This window comes from Macaca nemestrina, chromosome 10 (assembly GCF_043159975.1).
Source record: "Macaca nemestrina isolate mMacNem1 chromosome 10, mMacNem.hap1, whole genome shotgun sequence".
In the NCBI taxonomy this organism is placed as follows: Eukaryota; Metazoa; Chordata; class Mammalia; order Primates; family Cercopithecidae; genus Macaca; species Macaca nemestrina.
In genome coordinates this window covers 10,245,450-10,261,022 of record NC_092134.1, presented here as the reverse complement: position 1 = coordinate 10,261,022, position 15,573 = coordinate 10,245,450, and the positions used below count along the sequence as shown (strand labels likewise).

At 45.0% G+C, this 15,573-nt stretch overlaps 1 protein-coding gene across 1 annotated transcript in view; it reads left to right on the top strand.

The window, feature by feature from the left end:
- The window catches only part of LOC105494253 (coiled-coil domain containing 62), a 57,077-nt gene extending 41,838 nt beyond the window's left edge, over positions 1-15,239 (top strand). The window contains 4 exon segments of the mRNA XM_011762549.3: positions 79-228; positions 10,286-10,310; positions 10,313-10,379; positions 14,441-15,239. Of these exon segments, the coding sequence (XP_011760851.3) occupies positions 79-228; positions 10,286-10,310; positions 10,313-10,379; positions 14,441-14,531 (333 nt within the window). The 3' untranslated portion in view covers positions 14,532-15,239.
- The last annotated feature ends 334 nt before the right edge of the window (positions 15,240-15,573 follow it).

The following is a 15,573-nucleotide window of genomic DNA, read 5'->3' as shown; positions in this document are numbered from 1 at the left end:
AGAAAAAAATATTCCTAGGTAGTTAGCATTTGTGTTTGTAAACCTAAGCATTTAAAGGTGCCTCTTAATTTCCTGTAGGCTTCAACTGTGTTACCCTCCCAGGATGATTTCTCACCCACGAGCAAGCTCCAGCGTTTGCTGGCGGAATCTCGTCAGATGGTGACGGACCTGGAGCTGAGCACGCTGCTGCCCATCAGCCATGAGAATCTCACTGGCAGTGCCACAAATGTATGCGTTTCATTTTCTCTTGACTATATTTGTCACATCCAAACGCACCACTGAACACCAGTGTGCAAATATCACCGGCAGGGTGGCCTTTCTGTTAGAGGAAGAGTTTCTGTGTCTCTAGGGAGGAAAGGGAACATGCTTGTTTTAAGGAGGAAAAAGTTACACTCAGATGTCACTGGACCCAAACTTCCTCTTTCTAATGATCTGGGGCATATGAAGATAAATTCTTGGGGATTTTTTCTGGGGGGGTCAGGGTACAGAGTTTTGCTCTTGTCGCCCAGGCTGAAGTGCAGTGGCACGATCTCAGCTCACTGCAACCTCCACCTCCCGGGTTCAAGTGATTCTCCTGCCTCAGCCTCCCAAGTAACTGGAACTAAAGGCATACTCCACCCTGCCCAGCTAATTTTTGTACTTTTAGTAGAGACGGGGTTTCACCATGTTGGCCAGGCTGGTCTCAAACTCCTGACCTCCAGTGATCCACCCACCTTGGCCTCCCAAAGTGCTAGGATTACAGGCGTGAGCCACAGCACCCAGTCGGAAATATTTTGAAAAACAAATTTTATTATACAAAGTTTCAAGTCCAGGCCCGGTGGCTCATGCCTGTAATCCCAGCACTTTGGGAGGCCAAGGCGGGTGGATCACCTGAGGTCAGGAGTTCGAGACCAGCCTGACTAACATGGAGAAACCCCGTCTCTACTAAAAATACAAAATTAGCCGGACATGGTGGCGCATGCCTGTAATCCCAGCAACTCGGGATGCTGAGGCAGGAGAATCGCTTGAACCCGGGAGGTGGAGGTTGTGGTGAGTCGAGATCGTGCCATTGAACTCCAGCCTGGGCAATAAGCAAAATTCTGCCTCAAAAAAAAAAAAAAAAGAAAATTTCAAATATGCACCGAAATAGAAAGAATGGCACAGTCACTCACCTTTGACCACCATCAATTTTATCTTACCCCATCCATACACGTTTTCTTTGGAAGCATTTTAGAGCGAATCTCAGCATCATATCATGTCACTCATAAATATTTCATGATCATGATGTCTAACAGATATGGACTTTTAATTTTAATTTTTTTTTTTTTTTTTTTTGAGACTGAGTTTCACTCTTGTTGCCCAGGCTGGAGTGCAATGGCACAATCTCAGTTCACTGCAATCTCTGCCTCCTGGGTTCAAGCGATTCTTCTGTCTCAGCCTCCGAAGTAGCTGAGATTACAGGTGCATGCCACTGTGCCTCGCTAATTTTTATATTTTTAGTAGAGATGGGGTTTTACCATGTTGACCAGGCTGGTCTTGAACTCCTGACCTCAAGTGATCCACCTGCCTCGGCTTCCCAAAATGCTGGGATTACAGGCATGAGCCACCCTGCCTGCCTCATTTTAATTTTTTTAATTAATTTATTTTTGAGACAGCGTCTTCCTCTGTTGCTCAGGCTGGAGTGCAGTAGCTATTCGCAGGCGTGATCACAGCTCACTGCTGCCTCAAATTCCTGGGCTCAAGTGATCCTCCCACCTCAGTCTCCCAAGTAGCTGGGACCACAGGCATGCACTACCATGCCCACTATGTTTCCCAGGCTGACATTGAACTCCTGGCCTCAAGTAATCCTCCTGCCTCAGCCTCCCAAAGTGTTGGGACTATTGGCATGGGCCACCGTGCTCAGCTTATTTATTTATTTTTCAGAGACAGTCTTGCTCTGTCACCCAGGCTGGAATGCAGGGCCAACTTGAACCTCCAACTCCCAGGCTCAAGTGATCTTCCCACCTCAGCCTCCTGAGTAGCTGGGATTACAGGTACACAAAACCACACCCAGCTGATGTTTTTATTTTTTGTAGAGACAGGGTCCCACAATGTTGCCCAGGCTGGTCTCAAACTCCTGGGCTCAAGTGATCCTCCTGCCTCAGCCTCCCAAAGTGCTGGGATTACAGGCGTGAGCTACTGCACCTGGCCTGGCTTTTCTTAACAGTGTCTTTTAAAAAGCGAAATTTAAAATTTTGATTACTTCCAACTTAAACAGGTTTTTTATTTTTTATCTTTTTAAAAACATTTTTTTTGAGACAGTCTCACTGTGTCACCCAGGCTGGAGTGCAGTGGCGCAATCTCGGCTCACTGCAAGCTCCGCCTCCCGGGTTCATGCCATTCTCCTGCCTCAGCCTCCGGAGTGGCTGGGACTGCAGGTGCGTGCCACCACGCCCAGCTAATTTTTTGCATTTTTTAGTAGAGACGGGGTTTCACCGTGTTAGCTAGGATGGTCTCCATCTCCTGACTTTTTTTTTTTTTTTTTTGAGATGGAGTCTCACTCTGTCGCCCAGGCTGGAGTGCAGTGGCCGGATCTCAGCTCACTGCAAGCTCTGCCTCCCGGGTTCACGCCATTCTCCTGCCTCAGCCTCCCCTGCCTCGCCTCAGCTGGGACTACAGGCGCCCGCCACCTCACCCAGCTAGTTTTTTGTTTTTTTGTATTTTTTTAATAGAGACGGGGTTTCACCGTGTTAGCCAGGATAGTCTCGATCTCCTGACCTCGTGATCCGCCCGTCTCGGCCTCCCACTCCTGACCTTTTGATCCATCCACCTCATCCTCCCAAAGTGCTGGGATTACAGGCGACCACACCCGGCCTATTCTAGTAGTTTTTTTTGTAGATTCCTTAGGATTTTCTACACAATCATGTCATTTATGAATAGAGACAGTTTTATTCCTTTTTCCAATATTTATTCCTTATTTCATTTTCTTCCCTTACTGCTCTGGCTCGGACCTCCAGATGAGCGTTGAATAGAAGGAGGAGAGCAGACATCTTTGTCTTATTTCATGAAATACTCTGATGGCATTTCTTGCTTAGTCCTTCTTCAGATTGGTATTTTGTTAGATTCAGAGTTCCCTGGAGCATTTTCTATGTGACGCGAATAGATCCAAAACTAGAACATTAATCATTTTAGAATCAAGATGCTCATTGCCATGAGCCTAAACAGGTAGTTGCAGAGATTACCTTAAAGAAGAACAGGATCTAAAAACAGAAGTTTTTCAAAGTATACCATGTGTGCCCTATAAGCTTTTCAAAGTGGAAACCGTGCTGGACTCTAGTGTTTCCTAGGAAGATTTCTTCTTCACGAGCTGTCTCTGAGGCATTAGTGAAGCATTGCATTTATACTGGGGCAGAGGAACGTTTTTATGCCAAAAGTGTTTTGGTGCTTAACTATCCCTTTAAATGTATGCAGTGAGGCTCCTGCTTCCCCTGTGTCTGGGGAGAACCTTTATGACTTTTCTGGTCATTCTTTGGCAGCTATTTCTTTAAAATTTATTTTTAAAAATTGAGATATAGGCCAGCCATGGTGCCTAATGCCTGTAATCCTAGCACTTTGGGAGGCCAAGGCAGATGGATCACTTGAGCCAAGGAGTTTGAGACCACCCTGGGCAACATTGGGAAACCCCACCTCTACAAAAAAAATTTTTTTTTTAATTAGCTGGACACCCTGCCATGCACCTGTAGTCCCAGCTACTCAGGAGGCTGAGATGGGAGGATCACTTGATCCTGGCAGGTCACGACTGTAGTGAGCCATGATCTTGCCACTGCACTCCAGCCTGGATGACAGAGTGAGACCCTATATCAAAAAGAGAGAGAGAGAGGATTCACATTTTATTATTTACATACAATTCACCGTTCTAAAGTGTACGATTCAGTGGTTTTTTAAATCATATTCATAAAATCGTGCAGCCACTACCCCTATCTAATTCTAGAATATTTTAATCACCCCAAAAGGAGACCCCACACCCACAGCCACAGCCACTGGCTACCACAATCTACTTTCTGTCTCTATGGATTTGTTGGACAGATAATTTTAATCAGAATTTGTTGAATAGAATTCAGGGGATCCATGAACTTTGATGGAATAAAGATTACATGCTAGTTTTTTTGTTTTTATATATATATATAGATATATATATATATTGTTTTGAGACAGAGTCTTGCTCTGTCACCCAGGCTGGAGTGCAGTGGTACGATCTTGGCTCACTGCAAGCTCTGCCTCCCAGGTTCACACCATTCTCCTGCCTCAGCCTCCCGAGTAGCTGGTACTACAGGCACCCGCCACCACGCCTGGCTAATTTTTTTTTTTTTCGTATTTGTAGTAGAGATGGGGTTTCACCGTACTAGCCAGGATGGTATCAATCTCCTGACCTTGTGATCCACCCACCTCGGCCTCCCAAAGTGCTGGGATTACAGGCTTGAGCCACCACGCCCGGCCTATTTTTTAATTTTTATTTTATTTTTGAGAAGGAGTTTCACTCTTTCCTCCACTTCTTGGTTCAAGCGATTCTCCTGCCTCAGCCTCCTGAGTAGCTGATATTATAGGTGTGAACCACCATGCCTGGTTAATTTTTTGTATTTTTAGTAGAGACAGGGTTTCACCATGTTGGCCAGGCTAGTCTCAAACTCCTGACCTCAAGTGATCCTCCCAACTCGGCCTCCCAGTGTGCTGGGATTATAGGCATGAGCCACTGTGCCCTGCCCAAATTCACATTTTCCAAACAAGAGTTATAGCAACAGATGTCTCCTCCTTGTCCTCGTGGCTTCAGGTTGTCCTTTCAACCTCTTCTTTAGGGTTTTATGTCAAATTCCTGAGATATAATCAAGCACTCCCTCACTTTTATCCTGCTAGTGTGGTGCTGTGTGTGTGTGTGCCTACATGTGTGTGTGTGTGCATGCATGTGTGCGTGTTTATCTGTCTCCATCAGAGTGCACATCAGATACCCGACAGGTGACTGCGTCCATGCCTCCTGCTCACTGTGAGCGCCTCAGGACCCTTCTCCACCTTGGCACCCTGCTTGCAGCACCCAGCATCTGCCACAGGGGGTCTCAGGGCCTAACTTGAATGGAACTGATAGGAACGTGCAGAAAAAAGACAAAGCTGGCCAGGTGCAGTGGCTCACACCTATAATCCCAGCACTTTGGGAGGCTGAGGTGGGAGGATCCCTTGAGGGCGGGAGTTCAAGTTCTGCCAGGGCAACATACCAAGACCTTGTCTCTACTAAAAATTAGCTGGACATGGCCAGGCACGGTGGCTCACACCTATAATCCCAGCACTTTGGGAGGCTGAGGCGGGCGGATCACGAGGTCAGGAGATCAAGACCATCCTGTCTAACACAGTGAAACCCTGTCTCCACTAAAAATACAAAAAAGTTAGCCAGGCGTTGGTGACCTGTGACTGTAGTCCTGGGTACTTGGGAGGTTGAGGCAGGAGGATCGCTTGAACATGAGGTCAAGGCTACAGTGAGCTATGATCACACCACTGCACTGCAGGTTGGGCCATAGACTGGGACACTGTCTAAGAAAAATAAAATAAAATTAGCTGGACGCAGTAACTCACACCTGTAATCCTAGCTCTTTGGGAGGACTACACAGGAGGATTGCTTGAGCCTGGGAGTTTGAGACCAGCCTGGGCAAGAAAGCAACACCCCATTGCTAAAAAATAAAAAATAAAAATTAGCCAAGTGTAGTGGCTAACGCCTACAGTTCCAGCTACTAAGGACGCTAAGGTAGGAGGATCATGACTTTGAGCCCAGGAGTTCAAGGCTACAGTGAGCCATGATCACACCATTGCACTCCAGCGTGGGCAACAGAGCAAGATCCTGTGTCAAAAAATGTATTTTTGTGAGAGTGTTTGAGCTAGAAAGAACCAGAAGAGATATCTAATTCCAACGTTACATTTTACAGGAAGGGAAAAATGACCAAATCTCTTTACTCAACATCCTACAGCTAGAATCAGAAAATCATTTAATTGGAAAGACTGTTGGCTCCAGATAGCATACATTTTCTGGTACATTAACTGATTCTAGAGATATTGGGAAGACAGAATTTAAATAACAGGGATTTACTTGGCAACATGCTTTACAAACCCCTCCCCCTATGCCTTTGTACTAAGTACAGCTAGGTACAGAAAAAGCAAATAATTTTGTTTAAAAATTCTTAATTTCTGCAATAAGAAAGCAGGGTAAAGTTCTGAGCAGCCTGTGTGCTTCTCCAGGGCTTTGCCATCTGTTGCTACAGACAAGGGTTGTAATTCAGAGCCTTGCTGTGAGACAGGCACTCTCCCACGTTGCCAGGGAGCATTAAATGATTCAGTCCTCCTGGCGGGGAAATTGGCAATGTTTTCTAAAAATCACCGAAGAACTGACACTTTGACAATGCAGTGTCACCTTGGGAATCTCTCCCACGGATACTTCTTCATGTGTATGAAATGGCATAGGCACATGTGTTTCTTTGCAGCATTGCTTTACGATAGCAAACGGTAGCAGGCCACCCAGTGTCCAGCAAAAGGGAACTGAGGGAATAAGCTGTGGTCCACCCACATGGTGGAGTTCTGAGCAGCTGCAGAACAGAATGAGGTGCTCTAGGATGTGGAAATATTTCCAGGTATATTGCTAAGTGAGAAACGTGCAAGATACTGAAGATTCATATGGCATTCCACATACGTAAGGAGATGCCCACAAGCAGTGGCTCACACCTGTAATCCCACCACTTTGGGAGGCCAAGGTGGGAGGATTGCTTGAGCCCAGGAGTTCAAGACCAGCCTGGGCAACATAGCTAGACCCTGTCTCTACAAAAAAAAGGTTTTTAAAAACATGAGTGGGGCATGGTGGAGCACACTTGTAGTCCCAGGCCCTCGGGAGGCTGGGACAGGAGGATCTTCAGTGAACTGTGATTGAGCGACTGTACTCCAACCTGAGCGATACAGCAAGAGCCTGTCAAAAAAAAAAAAAAAAAAAAAGAAAGAAAGAAAAGAAAAGAAGAAAAGAAAGAGGATGGAAATAAGAATATATATTTGTACAAGGACACAGTGGAAAGATGACATAAATTTTACCAGTAGGAGGTATGAGGGATGAGGTAGAGGCGGGACTCCTCAGTTTATACCTGTTTTTATTATTTTGATTTTTAAACTATTCAAGAAAAACTCCAATAATTTAAAAATAGACAAAGAAGAAAAAAGGAGTGAGAGTAAGAGGAAGCACAGCTGAGCACATTGCCTCATGGCAGGCTTCCTCCTTGCCTCGAGGGTAGGAGTGGTGAGCAGACCCTACCATAAACTGAGCTTGGAGTTGTGCCTGCTGCATGGGCCTGGCCGTTCTGATTGCTGGCTTGAGATGGTTGGTGTTACCTGTCGGGGCTCTTGGCCTTTCTTGTGGCAGGCTGATAAAGCCTGTGAATCCCTTTTAGAATGAAGTTTTTCAATGAATAAGAGAAAACACAGCATGGTAGCAAGGCGCGGTGGTTCACGCCTGTAATCCCAGCACTTTGGGAGGCCCAGGCAGGCGGATCACCTGAAGGCAGGAGTTCCAGACCAGCCTGGCCAACATGGCGAAACCCCCTCTCTACTAAAAATACAAAAATTACCCGGGCATGGTGGCGTGCCTGTGATCCCAGCTTCTCAAGAGGCTGAGGCAGTAGAATTGCTTGAACCCAGGAGGCAGAGGTTGCAGTGAGCCGAGATCGCGCCACTGCACTCCAGCCTGGGCAACAGAGCGAGACTCTGTCTCAAAAAAAAAAAAAAGAAAATCAGATGGTAAAATACGTGGGCAATTTGCATAAAGAGGAAGCAGCATAAGTAAAAGCACAGAGGCCTGAAAGCACCCTTGGGTGGCCCTGAGGAACTGTGAGGGATCCCGGCGTGGGTGGAATGCAGGCCACACAGGCAGGAGGAGGTGAGAAAGTGGGCTCACCTGCAAGCCAGGGGTCACCACGGAATGCACCGGGGTCTTTCCGGGCATCATCTCCCCTTCATTCCTCCCCCTCACCTCTCCACTCCCCTCCTTCCCCTTTTCCCCACCCAGACACCTAAGCAGGCTAACGAGGCAGTGCAGCACTTAGAGTTGCTGATGCTTAACTACTGACCACTGTTTTCAACAGGGGTCACTTAGGGCTCACTGGATCAGTGCCTGTGTTAGGGCTGACAACGAGCCAGTTATATCTGGGTATTAGCTGATGGCCAGCGTGTAGCTGTGACACACATGATAAAGCAGACAGAGAAGTCCTTCTAGATTAGAGACAAAGGGGACCCCCACACATGAATGGGAAGTCAAGAAGCCTTTGTTGGATGGGTGGATGGCAATTGTATGCAGTCACTTCATTATATTTTGTTCATTTCCTAAGGTCTTATTTATTTATTATTTTTGAGACCGGGTCTCACTCTGTTGCTCAGGCTAGAGTGCAGTGGCACGATCATGGCTCACTTGCACCTCAAACTCCCAGGCTCCAGCGGTCCTCCCACTTCAGCCTCCTGAATATCTGGGACTATGGGTGTGTGTCCCCACGCCTGGCTAATTTTTTTTTAAGTATATTTTTTGTCTCCCTGTGTTGCCCAGGCTGGTCTCAAACTCCTAGACTCAAGAGATCCTCCCACCTCAGCCTCCCAAAGTGCTGGGATTGCAGGTGTGAGCCACCACACACAGCCCCTAAGATCTTTTTTAAATTGACAATAATTGTATATATTTATAGTGTATAGTGCAATGTTATAATATGTATATAATGTAGTGGAATGACTAAACCAGCTGTATCTATCACCTCTCAGATTTATCATGTCTTTGTAGTGGAAATATTTAGAATCTATTCATTTAACAATTTTGAAACATATAATACATTATTATTGGCTGGGCACAATGGCTTACACCTGTAATCCTAGCCCTTTGGTAGGCTAAGGCAGGAGAATCACGTGAAGCCAGGAATAGGCAACAATGGGAGACCCTGTCTCTATAATTTTTTTTTTTAAACACAATACATTATTTATTTATTTACCTTTTTTTTTTCTTTTCTTTTCTTTTTTTTTTTTTTTTTTTGATACAGAGTCTCGCTCTGTCACCAGGCTGGAGTGCAGTGGTATGATCTTGGCTCACTGCAACCTCCACCTCCCAGGTTCAAGTGATTCTCCTGCCTTTCAGCCTTCCAAGTAGCTGGGACTACAGGCGCCCGCCACCACGCCCAGCTAATTTTTGTATTTTTAGTAGAGACGGGGTTTCACCATGTTGGCCAGGATGGTCTCGAGCTCTTGACCTTGTTATTCGCCCGCCTCGGCCTCCCAAAGTGCTGGGATTGCAGGCATGAGCCACTGTGCCTGGCCAATACATTTTTATTAACCATAGTCATTGTGCTGTGCAATAGATCACTGAAACTTTTTCCTCCTGTCTAATCGAAACTTTGTACCTTTGATCAATAGCTCCCCTTTCCCCAACCACTCCCTCCCCCAGCCCCTGGTAACCACTATTCTACTCTATGCTTCTATGGGTGCCACATTTTTTTTTTTTTTGAGACGGAGTCTCGCTCTGTCGCCCAGACTGGAGTGCAGTGGTGCGATCTTGGCTCACTGCAAGCTCCGCCTCCCGGCTTCACGCCATTGAGCTCCACGTTTTTTAGATTTCATGTTTAAGTGAGATCAGGCAGCATTTGTCTTTCTGTGCCTGGCTTCTTTCACGTAGCCTAATGTCCTCCAGGTTCATCCACACTGTTGCAAATGACAGAATTTTGTTTTTATGGCTGAATAGTATTCCATTGTGTGTATATGCTACATTTTCCTGATCTACTCATCTGCTGACGGGCACTTAGATGGCTTTTGCATCTTGGCTGCGGTGAACATGGAGTAGAGTGCAGATATTTCTTCATCTAACATCTTATTTTTATTTTTATCTTTATTTTTTTTTGAGACAGTGTCTCACTCTGTCGCCCAGGCTGGAGTACAGTGGCGTGATCTTGGCTTACTGCAACCTCCACCTCCTGGGTTCAAACAATTCTCCCACCTCAGCTTCCCACATAGCTGGAATTACAGGCGGGCACCACCATGCCCAGCTAATTTGTGTATTTTTGGTGGAGATGGGGTTTCACCATACTGATCAGGCTTGTCTTGAATTCTTGACCTCAAGTCATCTGCCCACCCTGGCCTCCCAAAGTGCTGGGATTATAGGCATGAGCCATGGCGCCCAGCCTCATCTAATGTCTTTTAAAGGCATTTCTGCTATATTTGTGTTTAGTCTTCTTAATAATTTTCTAGTTTTTCTATCCTGGATACTAATCTGGGAGTTGTTTTCTAGAACTCGGAGGTCCCAGAAGAGTCAGCTCAAAAAAATACCTTTGTCAGTTATTGAAGGAAACAAAAGGCAACTTCAGTATTCATCATGATCATGGGTAAGTCACCTTTGCTTATCTCACCTTATATCTCAATTAATATTTAATAAGTAACTTGGGAACATTGATAACGTTGAGTCAAGGCCATGCATTTGTTTGACTTGTAATACTTTCTCTTTTGCTCAACTGATTTATACATACCTTCTAAATTTAATCAGAGTAAAATGTCATTACTTGCAAGAGAAATGCCGATCAAAAAGTTCTTGTTCTCCTGCACTCCAGCCTGGGAACAGAGTGAGACCTTGTCTCTTAAAAAAAAAAAAAAAAAAAAAAAAAAAAAAAAGGCCAGGTGTGGTGGCTCACACCTGTATTCCCATCACTTTGGGAGGCTGAGCTGGGTAGATCATGAGGTCAGGAGTTCGAGACCAGCCTGGTCTGTCTCTACTGAAAATACAAAAATTAGCCAGGCACGGTAGTGGGTGCTTGTAATCCCAGCTACTTGGAAGGCTGAGGCAGGAGAATCGCATGAACCCGGGAGGTGGAGGTTGCAGTGAGCCAAGATCGCACCACTGCACTCTAGCCTGGGCAACAGAGCAAGACTCCGTTTCAAAAAAAAAAAAGTTATTATTCTCAATACCTAGAATTTTAAATCTTGGGAAGTGAATACATAGACACAGCTTTAAAAATAAGAATCTAATATGAAAAGATGCTCAACCTCACTAATTATCAGGGGAAGGCAAATCAAAACCACAATGTAGGCCAGGCGCGGTGGCTCACACCTATAATCCCAGCACTTTGGGAGGCCAAGGCGGGTGATCGCTTGAGGCCAGGAGTTTGAGACAAGCCTGGTCAACATAGTGAAACCCCATTTCTACTAAAAATACAAAAATTAGCCACGCATGGTGGCGGGCACCTGTAATCCCAGCTACTTGGGAGGCTGAGGCAGAGGTTACAGTGAGCCGAGATCGCACCATTGCACTCCATCCAGGCGACAATAGGGAGACTCTGTCTCAAAAAAAAAAAAAAAAGAAAAAGAAAACACAATGCAGTACCACCTTACTCAAGCAAGAATGGCCATAATTTAAAAATCAAGAAATAATACATATTGACGTGGATGTGGTAAAAAGGGAGCACTTTTACACAGATGGTGGGAATGTAAACTAGTACAACCACTATGGAAAACAGTGTGGAGATTATCCTTAAAGAACTAAAAGTAGAACTCCAATATGATCCAACAATCCCACTACTAGGTATCTACGTGGAGGAAAAGTAGTCATTATATGAAAAAGACACTTGTACACACATATTTATAGCAACACAATTTGCAACTGCAAAAATACGGAACCATTGTAGATGCCCATCAACTAATGGATAAAGAAAATGTGGCATATGGGCCGGGCATGGTGGCTCATGCCTATAATCCCAGCACTTTGGGAGGCCGAGGCAGGTGGATCACCTGAGGTTGGGAGTTTGAGACCAGCCTGGCCAACATGGTGAAACCCTGTCTCTACTAAAAATACAAAAATTAGCTGGGTGTGGTGGTGCAGGCCTGTAATCCCAGCTACTTGGGAGACTGAGGCAGGAGAATCACTTGAACCTGGGAGGTGGAGGTTGCAGTGGACTGAGATTGCGCCACTGCACTCCAGCTTGGGCAACAGAGTGAGACTCTATCTCAAAAAAAAAAAAAAAAAGGAAAAAGAAAATGTGGTATATGTGTACCATGGAATACTACTCAGCCTTGAAAAGAAATAAAATAATGGCATTTACAGCAACCTGGATGGAGTTGAAGACCATCATTCTAAATGAAGTAACTCAGGAATGGAAAACCAAACGTAGTATGTTCACACTCCTAAGTGGGAGCTAAGCTATGAGGATGCAAAGGCATGAGAATGATATCACGGACACCGAGGACTGGGGGGAAGGGGGTGGTGAGGGATAAAAGACTACACATTGGGTGCGGTGTACACTGTTTGGGTGATGAGCACACCAGCATCTCAGAAATCGCCACCAAAGTGCTTAACCATGTAACCAAACACCACCTGTTCCCAAAAACTACTAAAACAATAATAACCAAAGAATTTATTAGAAAAAAAAACCTGCCTGGCGTGGTGGCTCAAGCCTGTAATCCCAGCAGTTTGGGAGGCTGAGGTGGGCGGATCACCTGAGGTCAGGAGTTAAAGACCAGCCTGACCAACATGGAGAAACCCCGTCTCTACTAAAAATACAAAATTAGCCGGGCATGGTGGTGCACGCCTATAATCCCAGCTACTTGGGAGGCTGAGGCAGGAGAATTGCTTGAATCCGGGAAGCAAAGGTTGCAGTGAGCTGAGATGGTGTCATTGCACTCCAGCCTGGGCAACGAGAGTGAAATTCAGTCTCAAAAAAAAGAAAAAAAAAAAAAAAATTGGCCGGGCACAGTGGCACTTTGGGAGGCCGAGGCAGGTGGATCATGAGGTCAGGAGATGGAGACCATCCTGGCTAACATGGTGAAACCCCGTCTCTACTAAAAATACAAAAAAACTAGCCGGGCATGGTGGCAGGCGCCTGTGGTCCCAGCTACTTGGGGAGGCTGAGGCAGGAGAATGGCGTGAACCCAGGAGGCGGAGCTTGCAGTGAGCTGAGACAGAATGAGAGTCCATCTCAAAAAAAAAAAATTATAGGTGAAAAAAAATCAGATCAATGTTTCAGCATTTCATCTGAGCGTCTGCCCAGAAAGAAGTTTTTTTTTTTTTTTTGAGATGGAGTCTTGCTCTGTTGCCCAGGCTGGAGTGCAATGGTGCAATCTCAGCTCACTGCAACCTCCACCCCCTGGGTTCAAGCAGTTCTCCTGCTTCAGCCTCCCAAGTAGCTAGGAATACAGGCATGTGCCACCACACCTGGCTATTTTGTTTTGTTTTGTTTTGTATTTTTAGTAGAGATGGGGTTTCGCCAAATTGGGCAGGCTGGCCTCGAACTCCTGGCCTCAGGTGATCCGCCTGCCTTGGCCTCCTAAAGTTCTAGGATTAAAGGCTTGAACCACCACGCCTGGCCAAGAAGTCTTTCCATGGAGTAAAGCTTTATAAAAGTTTTACATGGTGTAGCTGGTCACGGTGGCTCACACCTGTAATCCCAGCACTTTGGGAGGCCCAGTGGGGTAGATCACCTGAGGTCAGGAGTTTGAGACCATCTTGGCCAACATGGTGAAACCCTGTGTCTACTAAAAATACACACACACACAAAAATAGCCAGGTGTGGTGGCACATGCCTATAATCCCAGCTACTGGGGAGGCTGATGCAGGAGAATGGCTTGAACCCGGGAGGCGGAGGGTGCAGTGAGTGGAGATTGGGCCAGTGCACTCCAGCCTGGGCAACAAGAACAAAGCTCCGTCTCAAAAAAAAAAAAAAAAAAAAAAAAGTTGCCGGGCGCGGTGGCTCAAGCCTGTAATCCCAGCACTTTGGGAGGCCGAGACGGGTGGATCACGAGGTCAGGAGATCGAGACCATCCTGGCTAACACGGTGAAACCCCGTCTCTACTAAAAAATACAAAAAACTAGCCGGGCAAGGTGGCGGGCGCCTGTAGTCCCAGCTACTCGGGAGGCTGAGGCAGGAGAATGGCGTGAACCCGGGAGGTGGAGCTTGCAGTGAGCTGAGATCTGGCCACTGCACTCCAGCCTGGGCGACAGAGCGAGACTCCGTCTCAAAAAAAAAAAAAAAAAAAAAAAAAAAAAAAAAGTTTTACGTGGGGTAAAATCTTCATAAAAAACGTTTATTGACCCAGTAAGCACTTTCTGGATTTGTGTTTACTTCTGTCAAACCTGCATTTCATATGCAGTTTCTTCAGAACCCAGTTTGATAAGCTAAAGGGTACAGGCATTTCAGATCTTTTGAAGGTAAGCATATCAGCGTTTCAAAGACTCTGGGGAAGCAGGGAGCCCAAGCAGCACCATCCCCGCCCCCATCCCTCCTCTTCTCTCCCCTCCCTCTCGCTGCTGAGTTTTCATATTTACAGTATTTTGCATGTCTTGATGTTGATAAAAATCAGGATGTACAGTTAATATTTTAGACGCCAGGAGCTTATAGCATGCACTCCAATGTTAATTGATTGTATTTTATTAATGTGTTTTTTCTTCATCCAAAAGCAGATTTCTCATCTATGTGGAAGGCAGAAAGCAGACACCAATGCTGAATGAATACTTAACCGTAAAACTGAAAGAGGATTGTAGTTCTTCATAAACGACACTTAATTCAAGTGGGGAGCAGAACTGGAAAGTTAATTTTTAAACATCTACACTTTATTTTCAAGTTAATCATTTTTGTGCTGAAGAAATATTTTCGTGTGTAAGAAAGTAGACCTTATTGTACATACAGAAACTTGGAATTATGCTAAGAATGAAAAAGACTTCTCTGTAAAGATACAGACTACAGCTAAGTGCTAGAGAAGCTCTTTAAAAATGTGAACGTCAAATAGAGAAGGAACCCCTGCATAGAAAGTGCTGTTTTAACTATCTGATTTTTTAAAAATCTGTGCATACATTTAAATTCTAAACAATAGCTTATCAGAGTCAGTTCAAAATATATGAGAAATAGTATTCTCTCATGGTTTTAGCTCTTGACTTTGCTATGTAAAAAGATGTAAGATGCTTTGATATAAAATGTAACTAGAAAATAGCTCCCTGGTTACTTGAGGTCCTTCTGTCCCAAGCTGAGCAGAGCCCCATCTTTCTGGGTCTATAGTAGTCCCACCTACTGACACAAACCAAAGCTTGTTGGAAGATCAAATTTTATATGCGTTTTTAAAAATCTTAAAGACTAAAACACTTCCATTTTAACTTGTAAAGTAATTTAATTTTTTAAAGATTATACTATATGCCTCTGTGTCTTCTCTAAAATAATTGATCAGCTTCAGTCAATAAAAGATATTTTTAATACTAAAGAAAAAAATATGTTTCCTTGGTTTCTTTTTATTTTACTGGAGTAAAATAAGGAAGGTTCATCGCGTTTAAACTGAACCTGGCAAGTTAATTTCCTCAGGAATGGGAATGTATTTTTTTAAGCATTGCAGATATCAAAGTTCTATTGTGCTGAATAAATGCGCCTTTGTTAACAGGTTTCAGGGTTACTTCAGAGATGATTTTCATGAGCGGGGAAGAGCCACCTCATTTAGCCTTTTTAATTAGGGTGCTGAAAAGAGAAGTTGGGTGAGGTTTGGTTATGTTCTTTATCAATGCGTGCTTTCTCCCTCAGGCTGGGCTGTCCAGAGCAAAACTGAGAAAGG